The 14,683-nt window shown below is 38.8% G+C and overlaps 1 protein-coding gene across 1 annotated transcript in view; it reads right to left on the reverse strand.

Moving 5' to 3' along the window:
- dntt (deoxynucleotidyltransferase, terminal) overlaps positions 1–14,683 on the reverse strand; it is a gene marked incomplete at both ends in the record, with an annotated part of 136,870 nt that overhangs the window by 48,695 nt on the left and 73,492 nt on the right. The window contains one exon of the mRNA XM_079249223.1: positions 291–539. Within this exon, the coding sequence (XP_079105349.1) occupies positions 291–539 (249 nt within the window). The remainder of the gene's footprint in view (positions 1–290; positions 540–14,683) is intronic.

Below are 14,683 nucleotides of genomic sequence, written 5' to 3' on the forward strand. Positions count from 1 at the left end.
TAGGCTTCGTGGAGGACATGTATCCCTTTTATGTCATTAGCAAGGTGATCTTTGTAAATAAAGCATTACAGACGATTTAATCTTGACTTGTTTTTCCATTTCAGCTAAACGTTTGATAAAAGAGAAAAAAAAGCAGTTTAAAAGTAACATTTCAAACAGGCAAAGACTGTTTTAATAATATTTAAACTACATGTCATAATGGTGTAAGTAAGAATGATGTTCAAGCAGTAAAAGAATTAAATGGCTACATCTCTTTCTTTCTACTAATCATTCACTATGATCCTTCATACCCTGGAGCCAGTCCAGCCAAGAAGAGTAAAAGCGTAACGATCTATAGGTGGTGACACTAAGTCCACACGTACAGCCCTCCAGTCCCGGTTGTCCTCCTCCATCTGTTGGAAACCTCCCTCCACTTGGCTGCCTTTCAACTTCACAATCAGAAAGCACTTTGCAAAGTGGTCCATGGCCTCAAACCTGTGGCTGGGAAGCTTTGACATATCAAAGGTGGAGGCCTGGTGTTCACAGAAGAGAAGAATGCCCTGATGAAGAGGAAAAACAGGTTAAAAAATGTTACAAAGCACATCAGCAACACCTGCAGCAAATATTATGCAGCTGCTGATGCTAATACTCTGAGACTTCACATTTGGGAAAGGCCTGAAATTGTTAACATATTTTACACCGCTTTTGGTTTAACTTAGAGGACAGTCAGTCTATCCTTTCAAATGAACAGCCACAGGGCCCCAGAGACTGAAAACCTGGTCTCCTTTCATCTTTGGTCCAAACTTGTGAGCATCCAAACTGAAAGGAGCAAACTCCCTGCAGTCCAGTAAACCGTCATGTGGAGGGAAAGTATCAACTGAACTTGAAAGAAATATTGTCTCCAAATAAGTTGAAGTGTGTAAAAACAGCATCCATAAAAGCCACATTTATAGGAAATACACCCAGCTTTATTCAGTTCAGTTCATGACAGTCATCTCAATACTCTTTTTAAAAAGCTGAAATCTAATCCAATTTAATCCAATAAACTGTAATCCAATTATACTCCAATCAATCACATAATCCGTATTAGCCCAATCCATTAATAGTTGGGTTCATTCACAGCCAGTTCATACAAAACTGCATTACTCTTCTCTGGTTCATTCCTGTCTTGTTCACAGGGTGATGGGATGGGAAAACTCCCCTTTAACAGGATGCAAAACTTCCAGTACAGCCACACACCTTGACCTAGCTGAAAGGATCAAGAAAATGTAGATTTGAACAAGTAGTGATTGATTTAAAAAAAAAAAAAAAAAAACTGAGACAAAAGTAAAGAATCTACCACTTGGTTCAATGTTTTTCATTAGTTACAATACAGTATGAGCATTTCTCTTTTTAGAAAAAGTATGTTTTATTATCATAATAGCTTCCATGTGTTAATATAATGTTATTTAAGCTATACCATGGTCAGTGATAATGCTAATGCCAACTGACGTGCATTATTTTTGTATATAAGCACATGTAGTTCTGCAAGTTAAATCACTCTTACTTCACTCCGTTATGGGCGTCACCATAGCAACTTGTTAATCAACTGGTACATATCAGCTGGGTTTTGACGGGTGAATGAGAGAAATGCGCTGTAGCTTGACAACGGTTGTTTAGCAGAAAAAGTACATAACATAAAATAGTCTCTAAACTCTTGGTTATTTAGCAAGTTTTGTAAAAAAAAAAAAAAAGAAATAAACATTTTTTTATAAAATCTTTATGGAATGCGATCATGGTATAAGTGAATTAAACAATGAGGAGCCATGCATTACATGGTTTTAACGCACTTTGCGGGGTTCTTGACTCTCATTAAAAATCATTAGAAATCATTAAAAAGTTTTATTTCCTATAACACCATTCCAATTCAACTTGGATGAGAACCCACAGCCACATATACATTGTGTGTTATTGGATCAACTGATACATTTAATACAATTAAAACTCAATAATGACTTGCAAATTTCCTTAAATTTTTTAGATTATTGTCTGAAAATAGTCAGTGCAGATAAGGTGACTAAAGCAGCTGTTTTAATCCCTGACCATGATGAGAACAATTTCCCTCCAAAAACAGCCTTATATTTGCAAACCAATGCAACCTCGTTCGAGCTTTCGGGAAAAAAAATGCTGCACTTAAAAACAACAGCCCTATCACAAAGCACCACCCTGCCTCTGAAATCTTCACAAGTTTATTTAAAATTTCAACACAGGCAGTGAAGCGGTTCAGTCAAAAAACTGACTTCTTTCTTAGAAAATGGTATTACTTTCCGCAAGCACAGCGACTTGCTTTAGAGCCAGTCTCTGCTTAATCTCAGAGATAAAAGGCAGCTTAGATACAGGCCTGGAGGTATTGAAAAGTGGTTGAGTCAAGGTTATGTTTCTTCAAATAAGCCTGGATATTTGCCATCTTAAAGTAGCAAACAGAAGAATGAGTACAGTTTTCTGGGGATGATGTCAGGCTGGTGGATGCTGCGATTAGGGGTTAATTTGTCCTTCTTCTTGTATGAAGTATATAGATGAACTCTCTGCACCCTCTTAGTGACTCTACAGTTCCATTAAATGAGTAACTGTATGAACTGATCGTAGTTCAGAGCAGAAGGAAACTTTAACAACTATGGGACTGATTTGAACTTGAATACAAACATAATATATCCACATATCTTTGGTCTGGTGTGGCCCAACAGTCACCATGCACTTACTGTTTTTAGACTAAACATTTACTCTGTGGTCAACATACAATTGTTACAAAGCTGATGGTTATGACCACCCCACAATATGTGGATCAGTTAATTAGATTAAGGTGCACTTCAGAAAGAAACACCCAAACCCTGTGAGACAGTGGCCTTTAAACCCAACTTTGCTCATCTCAGCCCTATCCAGACCAGTAAAACATGTTTGGAGCAAACACCAACTGTCTGCTGCTGCTGCTGCTGCTGCTGAGTCATTGTTCGCAGATGCTGCAAATGCAGCACCAGTCAGGAAACTCAGAATCTGGGAAAGTAAAAACAAACAAACAAAAAAAAAAAAATCTGTTGCAGAATAAGTCTGCCATTGGTTTAGAAGATTTTAAAGTTTTTCATGGGTACAACCCACATTCATCTTTGCTGACCATTTAAAAGGCTTCCCAAAAGAATTAGATTAATGGCCAAGAGGTCCAGTTACAATACAGAAATAATCACAAATCCCCTTTCCTTTTTTTTGCTTAGTTTAGTTGTTATAAATGCAGCAGCTGTGTGAAAGGGGCAAGAGTGTCAGACATAAACAGGAATGTTCTGGTCTCGTATTGTCCTGCACACTTCATTCATGTAGCAGATCTAATTATAAAAAGCTGTGTTTTTAATAAATGAGGTCTAAGTGGTCAAGGTTTCTAATGAGGTTTTAGCTTTTTTCCTTAGTGTACAACATTAAGTATAGAAGTAGCTAAATCCTGAAACCACAGAGAGACGAACAACCACTCACGCTCACACTCACTCCTAGGGGCAATTTAGAGTGACCAATTAACCTATCATGCATGTGTTTTGGAAGGTGGGAAGAAGCCGGAGTACCCGGAGAGAACCCACGCATACACGGGGAGAACATGCAAACTCCACACAGAAAGGCCACTGACCAAACCAGCCAAGGATCAAACCAGCGACCTTCTTGCTGTGAGGCCACAGTGCTAACCACTGCGCCACCGTGCAGCCGTCACAATAATTCAATTAATGTTTACTGTATAGCTATCAATTAAATTCTATGAAAAACTATTTTAAATAGTTAATAGCTAAATAGTTTAAATAGTAAATAGTTAATAGATAATAGTTGTTCCCAAAGGTGTATCTCTATGCATTTCTATAAATATCTATCTATATGTATATATATATATATATACATATATATATATATATATGTATATATATATATATATATATACATATATATATATATATATATATATATATATATATATATATATATATATATATATATATATATATACATATATACATATATATATATATATATATATATATATATATATATAATATATATATATACATATACATATATATATATATATATATATATATATATATATATATATATATATATATATATACATATATATACATATATACATATATATATATATATATATATATATATATATATATATATATATATATATATTTATTTATTTATTTATATATGTATGTGTGTGTGTGTGTGTGTGTTTCTGTGTGTGTGACAGCCATCTCATTTATACAGTTTTTTGTTTGTTTTTTTTGTTATTAAAGTCCTCAAAATAATCTGTTATATCATGAAATAAAGTAAATGATGTTTCTATAAAGTAAAGACATAAATAAATATCAATCCTGCATTAAATATGTTTCATTGGCGATTGTAGGAAAACGGAAATGCCATACGAGTAGAGGTAGGTAAATTTGTAAAATGGTCAAAAGGACACATGTGAACAGCAGGTCCCATTTGGACAAAGTTGTTGGTGGTTCTTCTAATAAAGGATAGTTCTGCTAAGAAAGACGTCAGCAAGAAAATGAGAGGGGCACTGAGGTGAAAGACAAATCTGTAACAAGGAGAGTGAAATGATGCAAGTAAAACAAGAGAATACAAAATCCAGCTTTTAGGACAGTCAGATATTTGTCAAATGAGCACCGAGACAGAGACCGAGAGAAGCAAAAGGCAGAAAGTCCATTATTCGATTACCTCCGGGTCTCGCCCCGGCTGATTACCCCTCTCCCTGGATGCAGGAGAGTTAAGGCGATTAAGATTACAAATTGTTCATTTAATTCCTGTGCCCAGCGTAATTGTTGGGATACTGCTCCTCTCACAGGCTATAAATCTGCCTCAGTCTCCTGAAAGAGCACTAATTGGGGGAGTGAATCTAGCAAGCAGCCACTCTGCCTGTCCAGCAGAAGAGTGAGGTTAATCACAAAACATTAAACACGTTGTCAGCATAGCCAAACTGTCTCTACTGAACAGTGCTTGCCTGGCCAAAGGTCATCAGATGAGGACTTTTCTCAAAGCGTTTTGTGAAATCCAAGGTCCTGGCAGTTAACAAAACTTGAGTGACACGTTGAAAATAGTGCTAAAAGAAACCACCGAGCCTCTCCTTGCTTTTCCCCTTCTTTAATTATCTTCACGAATGGAGTCCTTTCTTCTGCAACTGCAGGCAAAAATTCTCCATGTCACCCTCGTCTGCACCCCTGGACTGCTCTCCCTCTGCAATCACAGATAACCATTCACCTTCCCATAATAGGCCAGGATCGTGATTCTTGAAGTCCGGTAATAGCGTGACTAAAGGCAGTGACAGCACCCACTTAGACGAGGCTGAGATGACAGCTGAAAGCACTTAAATACACATAAATCTGAAATTAAAATCCCCCTGAGCCGTGAAAGAGACAAGCTGTGGGAGAAGGTCCGCTGTCCTTCTGATACATGTGGCAACAAATGTATCTATAGTTCACTTTACAATCCCGGTTAACATTTCAGGCCCTTTCACAGTGGATTCAACCTTCAGTCATACTGACCAGAGGGAAAGTATGAACATGTTAAGATGGCAGAAATGTTGGAAAACCAATGGCTGAATATTCATGTGCAGAGATACAGTATATCCACTACACAGAACGCCACAAAACACTGGCAGGTTACCCTAAGCAGGGGTGTCAAAATGATGGCCCAGGGGGCCAAAACCAGCCCACCGGAGAGTCTAATCTGGCCCATTAAATGAATTAGGTAAATATGAAAATGATATAACAGAAATTAATGGTTATTAAAAAAATTTTTAAAAAAGAGTCAATGAATTTCTTCATTTTCTTTATGTGAGGGGAGATTTTTTTTACCCTTACATATAAAACATATGATTGTTTATTGCAATGAGTCAGTTTGTAAATGTGTAACAAATATCTGTGTAAAATGAATATAAATAAAGTCAAATTATAAAAAAGAAAAGAGAAAATGATAAACCGATAAAATAAAACAAGTTTGTGTAACTGAGGCAAGATCTTTCAACTTTGCTTATTTTTCTTCTTAAAGAAATTTCAGGCTCTTCGTAATGTTTTCTAAACAGAAAGTTCATTAAATGTAAACATCTTGATAACCTACTCATACTTGTTTGGACTAAATTAAGGGAGAATTACAGAGATTTACTATTTAAAAGTTACAATGCATCTATTTTACTGGTTCAGCTCATTTTGGATCAAATTATGCTGCATGTGGCCCTGGACTGAAATGAGTTTGCCACCCCTGCCTTAGCAGCCAAGTTAGCAGACAAGAGCTGATTGGATCCCAGTTCCTGGTGGAACTTGCACACACCATTAAGAAACTAAATGAAAATCCTCTTTGTTCAATGAATTCAGCCTCACAGCCTACATTAAACCACTGAAGTGGTGTAGCATCTCTCTCTCTCTCTCTCTCTCTCTCTCTCTCTCTCTCTCTCTGTCTTAGGCCTGTTCACTCACAAATCCACTATTAAGACCAGATGTCAAGAAGTTCCCCATTTCAGCACTTCCAGGGGCTGTTTAGCCCAACAGCAGTCTCTAATCACCTCTTACACAGCAGGTAATGTCAGCAAGCATCTGAGAGTTAAGCTTATTCCACCAGAACTGTTTACAGAAGGAATTACAGAGGAGGACAGCAGGAAGATAATCTTTTCCCCAAAGCTTTACCTCTAAGCACTAGAGGGGGAAAAAAAAAAAGACTGGCATGAACATGACTCTTAAAATTATCATCTAAAAGGTTGAGCTCTATTTGTGTCAATTTGATTATTTTCTCTGGGGCTTTCTTTGAGAGTGTGACTGGTGGTCGCTGTGGTCTCCTACATCCAGAAGGCAGTGTTGTCAGGGACCATGAGGCACTCAGATTTTATCTCCAATTTTCTCTGACACACACACACACATAGCAAAACTTCAAAACCTGCCTTCAAATTGCAGATTAGCCCGTGTTAGCCAGCACCGTTTGAACTGCGCTACAACTCTGACACACATCTTTGCCAGAATGAAAGAGTCTGATTACTGAAATGAAAGTTGAGCATTTTGTGTGTCGCTCTATATGAGCGTTCCTTCTATCTGAGCAGCAGGCAGAGTAGCCATTACTGCCCAGCTTAGGTCACAAAGTGACCAACTTTGTTTGACTGTGAAATAACCTTTAGGTGAATGGCCAGCTTTTTATAAGGATGCTTATTCCACTAAAAGGCAAAACTCTCTCATCTTTAAACCCTGTAAAAGTCAGGCAAAATGTAGGATAATAAAAGCCGAAGCTGGGCAGCACTAATGACAGCGACATGTTGAGCTAAGCCTTCAGAAAGTAGTGCGTATCCAGTATTTAGAGACAGAGATGATAGATGGCCTTCTGTGTTGGTCTGCTGCTATTAGCAGGGCCAAGTTGAATCTCATCTGTCTCCCTCTGAAGCTGGTGACTGACCTTGCCTCTGCCCCCAAGTTATGCTTCCTGAATATCAGCAGTAGAGTGAAGAGGGAAAGAAAATGATGAACCCCTTTTTTACAAGGACATTTCTAGATAGATGTATTTTTAACTCCCTGCAGGCTGGAGAGGAGTGTGGGATGGATTGGGATGGGGTGAGGGGGGGGGGGTGTCCAGAGGCTTCCTATGATGTTAGGTCTGAATGAAGGCACTCTGGCCTCAAGGGACTTGATTGCACATGACAAGGTTACACGACTTAAAGTCAACCTTTGCTACCTCCACTTAATCACCGTCTCTTGTGTCCTCGTCCCTGCAGACCGGTCCCTCTCACCCCCCCCCCCCCCCCCCCCCCCCTCCCCCCATTTTCATCCGACCTGCTGAGAAGAAAGCTTCCAGTCATATCATTATGTCCCTTCTTAGACTCCTAAAGCCTTTTTATCACCTGTGCCATCCTTCTAATTCACTGTCTCCCTTCCATTCAGCCTCTCTGCTTTCACACCTCAACCCTTGTTCTGTCTACCTCCGGTGAATGTTAATGCAAAAGGTGAGAGCTCCCCATAACAACACACTGTAAGTAGGTGGTAGTTATCACAAAGATGAGCCTCTGATGGGGCTCAGGCATGAGGATGTGTGGATGGAAGGATTTGTTTTTAAATCCACTGATGATAAAAGAAGTCAGTAACTACACAGCATGACTGTGTTCTTCATGAAGCACTTATTTCCACTCACGACCCTTTCCAAACATTCACAAAGTCCTTACATGTCCTCTCCCCAACAATGCTTTTTTTTTTTTTTTTTTTTCCACCACAGAATGTCATGTCTTTTACATCGTTTTACGCAGGCAATGCTGTCTCTAATCTATTTTTAATGACATTCTGGTTATGTAGTTTTAGCTATTTGAGCAGCCTTTATCTGTCTGCATATTAACAAGAACTTTTCCCCGATAAAGCTTCTCTGAAGGCAGACATAATGGATGGTGTGTCATCAATGCAGCTTTGACACGGAGAAATCTCCTTTTTGTATTTTAATGGACAATGTTTCAATCACAAAGAGCTTTCCGAAATGAAAAAAAAAAAGGCATGTACTTGATTTGGTTCATTCTGGTGGCTGAAGCCACATGGCCTTGAAGGCTATTGTCCTGCAGCTCCCCACAGCAGATAAGGAAAGCAGTAATTCTTCTGCAATTTCAAAGAGAAGTGAAAGAGTGAAAAAAAGTTTAATATTGTGAAAATAAAGTTAAATTGAGTGTGCTTATTAAAAGATGTGAGCAATATTAACTCTGAGCTCTAATTACCCAGTAAAGGAATGTTTACAACATAGCACAGAAGCAAGTGGAAGGGACACAGAGACAACAGATATAGAGGATCTGAGGGTGAGAGGAGGTGTGGAAATGTGGAGGTCAGAGTTATAAGGTGGGGTGAGGATGTGGTGTGTGCAGCTTTGGAGATGAGCTGTAATATCTTAAAGTGATTGGTGGATTGGTTATTGGATGTGGTTAGGGGCCAATGGAGGTGCAGCAGGAGAAATGTAATGTGACGAGTAAACAGGGTTTTAGTGATGTTGCAAGCTGATGTAGCATCTGAAGTTCAATAAGTAAAAGCAGTGGTGTGAGGTGTGATGGAGAGTTCCACACAGTCAACAGCAGTCATGTTTACATGTGCAAAATTCCTTCAATTTGGTTACAATTCCAATCAGACCTGTGACTGTGCACACTTTAGATGCGCTAACACCATATACTGAATAAATAAGTCGTAAGTGCTTTATAACTACCTACAATAATGACTTCCTATATTAATAATCCCTTATAAGACATTGGTTGGAAAATAAATTTGTGAGTTTGTATTTAATATTAAGATATTTACTAGCTATAGCACATACCTTAACCCTGTAAGTGCAAAAATACATAAAAATAAGTCATAACTGGTTGGTAAATGATGGGATACTATTGAAATGCTAAATCCATATAACCCAGTATTAAAATACAATCATTCAACACATTGTAGATGAGTTTATTAATAAAGAGCACAATGTTGAAAAAATGTGTTTATGAAGTATCTACCAATGAGTATTAATGTCAGAAACTTCCTTTACAAATGATGAATTCAGGAATTTTTAACTCCTAACTAATGTGCTTACCAATGATGGGTAAAACATCTACAACTGTTCTGATAAACCATATACAAATGAGTTTTCTGTCAGAGATATGCTTTGTAAATGATGAATTCAGTATTTGTTAATGCTTAACCAATGCTTCATAGTGTGTAGTTATTATAAAGTGTTAACCAGTGCTGCGTTCCTTTTTTCCCAGCATGCTGTACTGATGATGGAAGTCTACAGCCACTGCGTTGCCATGCACATCCCAAAGATTCTCAATGGGGTTAAGATTTGGACTTTGTTGTTGCCAGTAGATGTGTAAAAATGGTTTTCCTTGAACTACTCTTTCACAGTTTGAGCCTTATGAATCTTGACATTTTCCATGTGGTTAAGGAAGAAAAACCTTGTCATTCAATATATTCAGGTAGTCAACTGCATTCTTTGAACATATGATGATTCTGGATCCATACATTACCAACTGCAGCAACTTCAGATCATAGGACTGCCCCCAAAGGCACGGTAGATACATGGCATGATGGTTTCATCATTTCATCTGCCTCTCTTCTGACCCTATTGCTTTCATCACTCTGGAACAGGCTAAATCTGGACTCATCAGACCACATGACCTTCTTCCATGACTATAGAGTCCAACCTTTATGCTCCCTAGCAAACTGAAACCATTTTCTCTGGTTAGACTAACTGATTAATGTTCTCATGGTTACATTCCCTTAAGTTTCCTCTTCATTGTGTGTGAAAATGCTCTTTCACTATTAAACATTGCCTGCATTCTACTGTTGTTTTTCTTTGATATGATTTCGCCAAATGTTTAATTGATTGCTGATCATGATCCTTAACAATATTTTTCCAATCACACTTAAAAACAATGGTTCCCCATCATTCTTCCGGTTTTAAAAAGTGCATTGTAACCTAATTACACTCATTTCTGCAATCTCCCCAGATTTTTCTGTGTGATGCATGCCAATGATTTCACCCTTTTAAACAACTAAAATCTTTTCCATGAACACCAGATGTGTAAATTCCACATCAAAACTTCCTTAGTGAATCATTTGGTGTTAAATAACTTTAACTCACCAGCTCAAAAATACCAGTCCATGTTGTCCAATAGGAGGTTCATATCATGATAATTATTCCAGGGGGGGGACATCTGTTTGGTCAGACAGTGTATTTAGATTTTAATAAAGGCTGCCTCTGATTTTGATCTTTCAGTCCAAATATAGGTTGAGTTTCTGTGTAAGAAATGAGCAAGTATTGTTCCAGACAATACTCAGACTGTTGTTATATGACTGAGTCGTCAATCATTTTGATTCTGTTTCTGATCCTAAAATGCCCTTAAAAGAATCAGAATTTGTATGTGTGTGTGTCTAGGTACACACACATGATTTGCAGAACAAAATCAAATTTGCTTTTACCTTCCTTAATGATCTCTCTTTCTACGAGGACACAATCTATCAAGGTATGCCATAAAACCTAAATTTGCGGCAGTTGTTGAAATACAAAGTATTAAAGGCATATGAATTTAATGGCAAATAAAAAAATCCTAAACCAAAATAGTTTAGAAATGCAACAGATGCAAACTTTAATAATGGCTGGCAGCCAATGAGTTAAACATCAGTATGAAACTATAACCGTTTACTGATACTTATCTAATTCTACGGGAAAAAAAAGGTCATCTAATCTCAGCTACATCCTAATTAAAAATCTCTTCTCACACTGCGCCATTTCTTATTTGTGAGCAATTAACAGCTTTCTTTTTTAATCTAGATAAAATCTTGATTGGATGATACATGTGCCAGGATAATATAAGGAAATTGTCTTGGTGTGAACGTCTGAGCTGAGTGTATTTTATCTGCCAGTTATCGCACTTCTGAGATCTTCATATACGCTGGAATTTGACATATTTGCCATATGTGCACAATACTAGCAGTGACAGGAAGGGTGTCTAAGGAAATATAATGCATACAGAGGGCTGCATTTGAAAGGACAACTGTGGAGATGTGAAACAGTAGGCCCGTGATTATCTTTCTATTAATGGAGTCTTATCTGTGCTGACAACCAACCGCTCTGAATGTGACAGTGTGAAACACAACATGGTGTTGACATCAAAATGTTTTGTGTGTTGTCTGCATTTTTGCATGTCGGAACAATGAACATACTTTTACTAGCCACTAAATTAGGTACACCTGTCAATTGCATGTTACACAAATAATCTATCATGCTTTTAGGCATGTAAATAGTCAGGGCAATTTGCTGAACTTCAAACTGAGCGTCAGAATGGGAAGCCAGGGGTTTTAGGTAACTTTGAACATGGCATGTTTGTTTGATCTACTGGAATTATCACACACAACCATCTTTAGGGTTTACACAGAATGTTCAGAAAAAGAGACAATATCCAGTGAGCAGCAGTTGTCTGGACCAAAATGTGTTGTTTATACCAAATATCATATGTCGCAGGTGGAAGGGCGGATTACTTAGAGATGATAGAAAGGCCACAGTAAATTTTAAAAAGCATTGTTTACAACCATGGTATGCGGAGTATCATCTCCGAACACACAAAAATATCCAACCTTGAAGCAGATGGCCTACAGCAACAGAAGATCCCTCAGCTGCCCCTCCTGTCAGCTGAGAACAGGAAACCAAGGCTACAAACACAGGCTCAGCAAAGTTGTACAACAAGAAGATGGAAAAACATTTCCTGGTCTGTTTAGTCTCTGTTTCAGCTCCACATTAGGATGGTAGGGTCACTATTTGCTGGAAACATGTAAGCATGGATCCATCTTGCATTGTATTAACTGCTGCTGATGTAATGCTGTTGGGGACATTGTCTTGCCACTGTCCCTTAGTATCAACTAAACATGGTTGCAGTTTTGTTGTTGACTATGTGCATCCCTTTATGACCAAATAATCTCCAACTTCTTTCTTGAACATGACAATGAGTTCACCGCACTGCAACGGCCTCCACAGTCACCAGATCTCAATCCAACAGAGCAGCTTGGGGATGTGGTGGTCGGGAGGATTCCATCAGGGATGTGTAGCCAACAAATCTGCAGCAACTGTGTGACATTATCATGTCAGTATGGAACAAAAGCTCTAAGGAATGCTTCCAACTCCATGTTGGACCTATGACACCAAGGATCACGAGAGCTCTGAAGGTAAAGGGCGGCCCTACAAGGTACCATCAAGGTGTACCTAGTAAAGTGACTGGTGAGTGTAGACATCAAAGGCTACAGGTTATCACAAAGTAAGAGAACACAAGTATGAAGTACTATGAATATCAGTAAAGTAAACTGATATGAAAAAGCAGCATAAACTAGTTTTGTTGTGTGGCTACCCAACTTTCAGTGCAAGTTTCTGTTTTCAGTGCTAATCTAATGTGATCGTGTCCAAAGAGGCTATTAAGAAATGTGAAATACAACTTTTTCAATTGACTTCTTTGAAGAAAATAAACTTTATTATTTAGCACCACAAAGGGTGGTAGTGAAGCTTGACACCTTGAAAACGTTACATGACATCTGTTGGAGAAACCTCTTCCATCCCTCAAGCAGATTGTTTGGTTGAACTGCCCATTGCATCTCCTCCTCTTTTCCCCGCCCCGAGCGGAGACACTCATGCGCCCGCAGGTGCGAGTAATCACAGCGTGCACGCGCCCAGGCGCACTGAGAGACTGTCAACGCAGCCAACACGAACCGTGGTGTGGTCCGTGCGATCGGCAAAAAAGCGGCTCAAACAGCGCAAATAGCGCGAGCCATAAGCTGCCGCAAAAAAGCAGAAACTAACCTACCGTGCAGTCATCTCTTTACAATCCCTGAAGAACAGCCGGTAAGCTATGCTGCATATTTCGCACAAAGCACTGTTACTATGTGTGATGCGTTCACGGTCGCACGGAGAAAGTGAACTCTGACCTACAAATGTGTGATTGTGAATGAATTCTAAACATGCGGCAAAGTAAAAACATAATGAAGTCATCATTAGTAAGGACAATTATGATAATTTAAAATGATTTAAAAGTATGATAAAAGCAGTGAAGTTAAAAATTGCAGTAGAAGTAAAACCTTGATGTAAAACATTTTGTAAAATGTATATTCATTATGTCTTCTGGTTTTCCTTTGAGGTTTTTTACCTGTTGCTACTGTTGCTACTGCTGCTACGGCTGCTGCTTAAAAAGAAAGTAAAGCAACGTAAAAGCAAAGAGTGAAGTCCTGTCGTCCTTCATGTAAAGAGTCCTTTTTCAAGTGGGGAAATACTGCACAACTAAAATAACCACTTGACAGTAAAAAACCGTTGCTGAGGACCCAAGAATCTCCAGACAGTAACAACCAAAAGTCGTCCCTTCTGCAAACTCCAAGATGGCAGATTCGGTGTCTCTAGAGCAGCTGAAAACCATCCGAACATCAGCAAAACGTCAATTCTCTCGTCTGGCAAACAATGTAGTTCGACTACACACAAAAATGTCTGAAGATGAGCTCAAAGACAGTTTTAAGCAGCTGAACCTGGAAGCAACCAAAGTCATGGAGACAAATGACGATGTTGGAGCTCAGTATGCTGCAGAAAATGATTCTGAGGAGCTAACTGGTCCACAAAAAGCTGACTTGGCCAAAACGGAAAGTGACTGTGAGAACAAACTGAGCGAGCTCCAAGACCTTATACAAAAAACACTGTGGGCCAAGCACGGGGAAACTGAGCTGATTACAGCGCTACAGAATGCAGAAATAGAAGCAGGTAGGGTGGAATCCATTGAGCCTGCTGATGATAAAGAGGCATATAGCTTCATTGTGGAGCACCTAGGACTTCTTATAGAGGCTGCAAAAAAGCTGTTCGTTAAATGGAAGTGCTGGGCCCCACAAGCAGAGCAGGAGGATTTCCAGAGCCGCATAAAGAACCTTGAGCTCATACTTCCTAAGCTCACGGCCAGGAAGGCTGATTGTATTCGAGCAAAAGTTAAGGAAGATGCGGAAAGGGGTTTGCAAGCAGGTGTTGTTCACTTGGCCACACCTCCCATTAAACTAAAGCCAGCGTCACTTCCAAAGTTCACGGGAATTAGGCGTGAATTCCATAGGTGGAAAAGAGACTGGGAGGCCCTTCAAATACAAGGGGAGCCCACTGGTTCGAGAGAAATAAAAAAGTTCCAGCTTCTCGA

Source organism: Telmatherina bonti (genome assembly GCF_933228915.1).
Source record: "Telmatherina bonti genome assembly, chromosome: 11".
NCBI classification, from domain to species: domain Eukaryota; kingdom Metazoa; phylum Chordata; class Actinopteri; order Atheriniformes; family Telmatherinidae; genus Telmatherina; species Telmatherina bonti.